General features: G+C 38.6%; 2 protein-coding genes across 2 annotated transcripts; one reads left to right on the top strand and one right to left on the bottom strand.

Moving 5' to 3' along the window:
* Positions 1-1,962: 1,962 nt before the first annotated feature.
* On the top strand, positions 1,963-5,666 carry LOC121209848 (uncharacterized). Its single transcript, XM_041081570.1, has 4 exons — positions 1,963-2,039; positions 3,951-4,032; positions 4,285-4,962; positions 5,652-5,666. Exons 1-4 carry the CDS (start codon positions 1,963-1,965, stop codon positions 5,664-5,666), a joined length of 852 nt encoding a protein of 283 aa, XP_040937504.1.
* Positions 5,667-6,305: 639 nt separating this feature from the next.
* Positions 6,306-7,316, bottom strand: LOC107923228 (uncharacterized). Its single transcript, XM_016853441.2, has one exon. It carries the CDS (start codon positions 6,980-6,982, stop codon positions 6,488-6,490), a length of 495 nt encoding a protein of 164 aa, XP_016708930.2. The 5' UTR covers positions 6,983-7,316; the 3' UTR covers positions 6,306-6,487.
* Between the last annotated feature and the right edge of the window lie 684 nt (positions 7,317-8,000).

Here is an 8,000-nt window from a genome sequence, read left to right as displayed (position 1 = left end):
AAGCGATTTTAAGTGAAAACGAGTAAAACGACATAATCGGTAAAAATACCTAATGTTCATAAGTACATGTTAGAGTGGGAATTTGATGTTGCCATAGAAGGGAAAAATGTTCAGAATGTTATAAAACATAAGAATAAGAGATGAAGTTTAATTTCCGAGCCTTGGGGCAAAAATGTAATTATGTAAAAGTTTAGGGGCAAAATTGTAATTTTGAAAAAGTTAGAGTCGAGGGCTGTTTTAATGAATGTGATTATTAAATAAGTTAAATTTACTATTTTAGATCAAGAAGTACGAAACTCGAGGTTAGACAAAGGGAAGAATAAAGTTGAAGACTAAGTTGGTGAATTTGGCTATAATTGGTACCGAGGTAAGTTTACGGTAAATAAATGCAATATTTCAATATTTATTATTAATGCTGTTAATTTCCAGCAATTATGAATTTATTTTATGAATTTATTTGATGATGATCCAAGCATGAAATGATAGAGAATTAAAATTTAAAAGTCCCGTTGATACATAAGGATGGTACTGGATACGAATGTCATGACATTTGGGTAAAGAGATCCCATGTAAGACCATGTCTGGGACATGGCATTGGCATCCTTAAGATCATGAGAGGTCCCCTGTAAGACCATGTCTGGGACATGGCATGGGCACCGAGACGAGAGGTCCCATGTAAGACCATGTCTGGGACATGGCGTTGGCACCGAGATGAGAGGTCCCCTATAAGACCATGTCTGGGACATGGCATGGGCACCATCACGAGAACATCCCATGTAAGACCATGTCTGGGACATGGCTTTGGCATGTTATTATCAGAAGAGACCCGAGTATCCTTATTATTCCAATGTAGCTTAACGGGCTTGTAAACGAATCATGTTCATGAAAGTTCAGTTTAAAGCATAAATGGCAAGCTCAGGTAAGTTGTAAGACTTAAGAACTTATTATACTATCAATTGATGTTCAACGATGCAGCAAGGATTGAGTAAGTTATGCACACAAGTATTCTAAGTAAGCAAGTAAGAGAACTAGTATGTGATTAACTAAAGAGTAAACTAGAGATATAGACATTGAGTTTAATTATTTAAGTTAAATATTGTTATTTATTTGCTAGTAAACTTACTAAGCTTTATGCTTACTTCTTTTATTTCTCTTTCTCTTATAGTATTGCAAAGCTACTTCAAGGATCCTAAAGAAGTCGGAGATCGTCCACACTATCAACTACAACTGCTCGGTATTTTATATCGAAACACGTTTGAGTTATGGCATGTATAGGGATTTAGTTATTTTGTATGTTTGTAATGATGATTTTGCTAATGAGTGATGTCGGGGACATCCGATAAAATTGGAACGATACAGAGCAGAAAAGGAAGGAGTTTCTTGAGCTAAAACAAGGTAAGATGTCCGTGACTGAATATGAACGCGAATTTGTCAGACTTAGTAAGTATGCTCGGGAATTTGTATCCACCGAAGCCAACATGTGCAAGAGATTTGAAGATGGGCTTAATGATGACATCCGACTATCAGTGGGTGTATTGGAAATCAGAGAGTTTGTTGTTCTGGTAGAAAGAGCTTGTAAAGTAGAAGACTTGTTAAAAGAAAAAGAGAAGAGCAAAGCTGAAGCTGGAGCACAGGATACAAAGAAGAGGCAAATGAGTAAATCATTTCAGTCTACATCTAAGAGGCCTAGGGAGCTCTCTAGCGGATCACATTTTCCACATATATATTCTGGCCGAAGCAGAAGTAGAAGATTCGAGGGTTTTAGAGCTCAAACCACTACAGTTGCAAGTACTGGCAGTACTCGACCTCCTAGACCGGAATGTCCTCAATGTGGGAGACGCCACCCCGGAGAGTGTAGAGCAGGTGAAAATGTTTGTTTCAGATGTGGAGCATCCGATCACTTTATTCGGGATTGTCCTGAAATAACTAAAAGAGAAGAAATAACGAGTGCGAGATCAGGTAATGCTCCTACCAGAGGTAGACCGCAGAGAAACTCAGGAGTGGGGGCAAGTAATAGGGGTGCATTCAAAGATTCAGCGGTTAGATCAGATGTTAGAGCACCTGCAAGATCATATGCTATTCGAGCTCGTGAAGAGGCGTCCTCTCCTGATGTAATTGCGGGTACATTTTCTCTCTATGATACTACTGTTATTGCATTAATTGATCCTGGCTCTACACATTCATATATATGCACAAAATTAGCATTTGTTAAAAATTTGTCTGTTGAACCTACTGAATTTATGGTTAAAGTCTCGAACCCCCTGGGCCAGTTTGTGATAGTGGATAAAGTTTGTAAAAATTGTCCACTGATGGTAAAAGGTATTTGTTTCCCGGTTGACTTAATGTTATTGCCTTTTGATGAGTTTGATGTGATATTGGGCATGGATTGGTTAACTCAGCATGATGCAGTAGTAAACTGTAGACAAAAATATGTTGTGTTGAAATGCCAGAATGGAGAATTACTTTGGGTTAAATCTAATCAGACAGAGGGATTATCCGATATGATTTCAGTTATGACAGCTCAGAGGTGTGTTAGAAAAGGGTATGATGTTTATTTGGCGTATGTGTTGGATACTAAGGTATCTGAGTCAAAGATACAGGCAGTGCCAGTTGTATGTGAATTTTCTGATGTATTTCCAGAGGAGTTACCAGGGTTGCCACCAGAAAGAGAAGTGGAATTTTCTATAGATCTGATTCCGGGAACTGCCCCAATTTCCATAGCTCCGTATCGTATGGCTCCTATAGAATTAAAAGAGTTAAAGGCACAGTTACAGGAACTTGTTGGCAGAGGTTTTGTTCGTCCGAGTCATTCACCTTGGGGTGCTCCAGTTCTGTTTGTGAAAAAGAAAGACGGGTCTTTGAGATTATGTATTGACTATCGGCAGCTTAATAAGGTAACTATAAAGAATAAGTACCCATTGCCTCGAATTAATGACTTATTTGATCAACTGAAAGGTGCCACAGTATTTTCAAAGATTGATCTCCGATCGGGTTATTATCAGTTACGGGTAAAAGAGCCAGATGTGCCAAAGACAGCTTTCAGAACCAGGTATGGGCATTATGAGTTTCTAGTTATGCCGTTTGGGTTGACTAATGCACCTGCAGTATTCATGGATTTGATGAACCGGATATTCAGACCGTATCTAGATAGGTTTGTAGTAGTTTTTATTGATGACATTTTAGTTTATTCTCGGGATGAAACTGAGCATGCAGAACATTTGAAAATAGTGTTGCAAATTCTGCGTGAAAAGAAACTTTATGCTAAATTCAGTAAATGTGAATTTTGGCTTCGAGAGGTAGGTTTTCTAGGACATATTGTATCCGCAGAAGGCATCAGGGTAGATCCGAGTAAAATTTCAGCTATTGTCAATTGGAGTCCACCGAAAAATGTATCTGAAGTTAGAAGTTTCTTGGGTTTAGTTGGTTATTATCGGAGATTTGTACAAGGGTTTTCTATGATAGCTTCTTCAATGACCCGTTTATTACAGAAAGATGTTTTTTTTGAAAATTGTATACCATAAAAATATAAGAAAAATAAAATTTTTCTCATCAGATTTGTGGTCCCGAAACCACTGTTCCGATAACCTCAAATTTGGGTCATTACAAGTATACACTCATGGACACCGCCTCTATGTGCCCCATTATGGGAAACTCCGTAAGGAAGTCATGAAGGAATGTCATGACTCGAAATGGGCAGGCCATCCAGGGATGCATCGCACTTTGGCCCTTTTGGAGGATCGCTATTATTGGCCTCACATGGGTGCTGATGTGGAAACCTATGTGAAAACTTGTCTAGTGTGCCAACAAGACAAGGTTGAGTTAAAGACTCCAGCCAGCTTGCTTCAACCCCTGCCAGTCCCAGAAAGGCCATGGGAGAGTTTATCCATGGATTTTATTATTGGTTTGCCTAAGTCTGACGGGTTTGCTAGTATTCTTGTTGTGGTGGACAGGTTTTCAAAGTATGCGACTTTTATTCCGGCGACCAAAGAGTGCCCTGCTGAGGAAGCAGCTCGGTTATTCCTTAGACACGTGGTGAAATATTGGGGAGTGCCACTATCTATTATCAGCGATCGAGATGGTCGATTTACTGGTCGGTTCTGGACGGAGTTGTTCAAGTCAATGGGCTCAGATTTGAACTTCTCCATGAGCATGCATCCACAAACCGATGGGCAAACTGAACGAGTAAATGCACTGTTGGAGACGTATCTTCGGCACTATGTGAGTGCCACACAAAGGGATTGGCCAAAGTTGCTGGATGTGGCCCAATTTTCATATAACTTGCAGCAAAGTGGGACCACGAATCAAAGTCTATTTGAAATAGTGACGGGTCAACAGCCACTCACACCCAACGCTGTTGTGACCCATTACACAGGACCAAATCCGGCAGCCTATAGATTCGCAAAAGATTGGCAAGAGAAGAATGACTTGGCTAGAGCTTGTTTACACAAGGCAAGTAAGCGTAGCAAGAAGTGGGCCGATCAGAACCGAAGGGATGTACAATTTCAAGTGGGTGACTCAGTCCTTGCTAAACTACACTTGATTTTACGATATACTGGTTTGCACAAGGGTCTTGTGCGAAGGTATGAAGGGCCGTTTAAAGTTGTGAAGAGAGTGGGCAAGGTGGCCTACAAGCTGGAGTTGCCACCAAAACTTAAAGTACACCCAGTCTTCCATGTAAGCATGCTTAAGCCGTTTCATGAGGATCAAGAAGATCCGAATCGAGGCAAGTCCGAACGAGCACCGATGGGGGTAAAAGTCTCGTATGATCGTGAAGTAAAAAACATTGAGGCAGATCGGGTAATTAGACGAAAGTACCACCGACCACAGCATGAGTACTTAGTTCGATGGAAGGGACTTCCTGATAGCGAAGCAAGTTGGGAACCTGCTGAGACATTGTGGCAGTTCCAAGGGAAGATTGACCAGTTCCATAAGGAGGATGCGACGAGGGCGTCGCTAGAACAAGTGGGGGAGAATGTCATGGGTTGCGCGTCGGTGCTCGCAACCATGACAAACTGGTGCGATCCATCGTGTTCGAGGGAGGTCATTTAGCCCAACCAAACTGGCCCAACCAAACTGGCCCGGTGATTGGAGAGATTAAAAGCCCATCTCAAGAGCCTGATAGAAATGGGAAGTGTTCTAGAAGATATAATTATGGAATCTTAGAGTTCTATTTGTATATAGCTGGTTATGTAAGCTTAGAGTTCTAATTGTATTCAGCTTTTAATTATAGCTATTGATATACTGTGAGGCTCAACTATAAATAGAGACCTCTTTGCTCATTGTATATTCATTGAGTTATTAATAAGAATTTTGAGAGTATTCACTCAAACTTTTCTCTCAAGTGTTCCTGCTTTTGTTCATCTTTCAAGGCTCGTTCTTACTTCGTTCTTCTGTTGTTCTTCGTGAAAATCTTAAGGGAATTCTATTGAATCCTTTATTGTTGCGAGTGAAGTTGACTTGGGCGTTTTTGCTGCTGAATCTTTTTTTTTGTTACAAGTTAGGCTGACTTAGGCGTTTTAAGTAGAGAAACTGCCTAAGGCCGCACGGATCGCGTGGGAAAACTCTAAGTCCGTGACATATGCACCTAGTAACAGCCACAATGGAGTCAGATTCTACAATCAACCTGCACTCCTTAATCTACCTTAATTCAGAGAAGAAAGCAATAACGTCGCCGTTGTAATTCCTAAGTACCCCTCCATATTCTGCTGGTCCCGACTTACTCAATGCCCAACCCTCGACGCTATACTTCACCCACCCTTCAAGCAGAGGGTTCCAAATTTTAACTTTCTTAATACCAAAACTTTTTACTCATCATCTCTCAGTATCGTGGGCATTCACACTCGTAGGAAAATTCTTCCATACAATGGAGGTTTTAGACTTATCACAAAGTTAAGAGGATGACACATGGATGTAAGTAATAGTAAATAAAAATAGAAATCAAATATATAAACAAAAATAGGATATTTGTTTTAATGGATAACTATTTAATACATGTACAATGTATAGAATAATTATCCATTTTATAATGATACATTTTGTTTTTAAATTTTACTGACAGAATTTAAAAATATCATATTTTCCTATTATTTATACAAAATAATAATTATTTTTATTCAAAATTTGTTTATATTAATTGCAAAAATAATTATGTTTGAAAATTTATAATAAGTAATTTTGAGATTGAAATTTTTAGAAGGCGACTTACATATATACGAGTTAATATGAGCCTTTAATTGGGTTAAAAATAATAACTAATAGCATTAGAATTCTGTTTGTGGAATTAGTTCAATATGAATTATCCCATGTATCTGAAAATTAAAGTGAATATGTAATAAATTCGGTAATACAACAAAAGAAGGTGGTTTTAATCTTAGATACATTCTGTTCTAAGGTGAAGCAAGAATGAGAAAGAGAAATAATTAACTTTCAAATTGGCCTTTTTAACTATGTATATCGTCCAAGGAACAATGTTTTGGTCCAAGCTGGACTAAGTTCTGGGACTGAGAATAGGAAAAGAGCACCAATTATAATTATAAGAAGATGGTGACAAGCTGAATCCAAGTGAATTTGAGGTAATCATGGCATCATCAGAGAAATTTTCCTTCTGGGGTTTCGCATGATCTAATCCAGAAACGAGATGAAACGGCGCAGAATTGACTTCCGCTGCCCCACACATGAATGGCGGTGGGGCAACCTGAAGAGGCGGAGGTGGCGCCACTCTTTGAAGACGGTGATGTTGTTGAGGTTGAGAAATGCTGCAGGGAGGGACTGCACCGGTGAGCTTTTGAACCAAGTCCCGAAAGTTTATGGGGTCGACCTTGTAAACTTTGGGTGGTGTTGGTAGTAATGGTGAAGTTGGTTTCTTCCAAGGCTTCGTCAATGGCTTACGCACTGAATGAATTGACGCATGGAAAGACTGTGGAACCTTTAACCCTCTTGCTAAAGAAGAAGAAGATGATGACGATGAATAATTAGCTTCCATAGCTACAGCCTTCAGTAATAAAAATCTTTGGCTAAGTGCTAAGCTTTTCTCAATAAATCACCGAAGGGGATGAAATTATAGAATGGACGGAGAGAGATATATAAATATGTAAACGGCGCAAAGAAGAGGAATAAGGGCAAGAAAATAATTCAGGAGGTGGAGGGTGGGATGAATCTGGTGGTATGTAAAAATTCAGACGCGTTCCTATCGTCAGCGCTTAGCAGCCCAGCCCGGTCAAAGTGCCTGAATTTTGACTCCCTTTTTTCTGTTTTTTGGTGGATGACCAATTTTTTTATTCATTAAAAAATAATTTTCTGTTTCTTTCTTTCTACTGGCCTCGTTGGTGCGTTCGAAGATGCTTCTTTAGAAGGGAAGGCAAGAGAAGGTTTGAAAGGCTGGTAAAAAAAAAACTATATTAATTAGATTGTATTAGTGATGCTATATAACTTATTTAATGTTAATGAACTAAATGATAGTCCTAACAAATAATAATAATTAGATGAGAATACATCATCTGAAATGGATGGAGGCAATTAAATTTATTTTTAATAATTTTAAATAATTTATTTACTTCTTGTTCTAAGAATAAAACTACACCTTTTGAATAACCAAATATTATTCCAAAAGGGTAAAGTATTTAAACCTTGATATGTGATAATAAAAAAAGAGTCATTTTCATATGTTATGATTTGAAAAAAAATACTTATTTCATTGAGTTTTGTTGATACAAGAACTAGAGAGGAAAAAGTGGGGGTGCTAAAAGGGGCTGGTTCACTTAAATAGTAAAGAGTCAAAGAAGTATAAAAGGGAAAGGAGGTTACTGAGTAAAGAAGGCTGAGAATAAGAGAGTAAGCATTCAAGGTAGCTTAATGGGGAGAATATTTGTTTTTCCTTCATCCTGGAAGGTATTTATAAGAGATACCCTTGTCTAGTAGTGATGACATGGTAGGTGGTTATTATCATGGAGTACGTGAGGGAAGTGCATCGTGGAATTCATTATGTTATGCCTTTTGAGGGA

Source organism: Gossypium hirsutum, chromosome A11, assembly GCF_007990345.1.
Source record: "Gossypium hirsutum isolate 1008001.06 chromosome A11, Gossypium_hirsutum_v2.1, whole genome shotgun sequence".
NCBI lineage: Eukaryota > Viridiplantae > Streptophyta > Magnoliopsida > Malvales > Malvaceae > Gossypium > Gossypium hirsutum.
Note: the sequence above shows the minus strand (reverse complement) of the source record. Positions and strands in the feature narration are given on the sequence as shown.

Bases quoted from the DNA above. Each gene is read 5' to 3' on its own strand.
- LOC121209848 (XM_041081570.1), top strand. From the start codon at position 1,963: ATGCTCCTACCAGAGGTAGACCGCAGAGAAACTCAGGAGTGGGGGCAA. The intron at 2,040-3,950 runs GTTAGATCAGAT...TGTGGTGGACAG, and splicing joins GTGCATTCAAAGATTCAGCG to GTTTTCAAAGTATGCGACTT. The intron at 4,033-4,284 runs GTGAAATATTGG...TATAACTTGCAG, and splicing joins GGTTATTCCTTAGACACGTG to CAAAGTGGGACCACGAATCA.
- LOC107923228 (XM_016853441.2), bottom strand. From the start codon at position 6,982: ATGGAAGCTAATTATTCATCGTCATCATCTTCTTCTTCTTTAGCAAGA.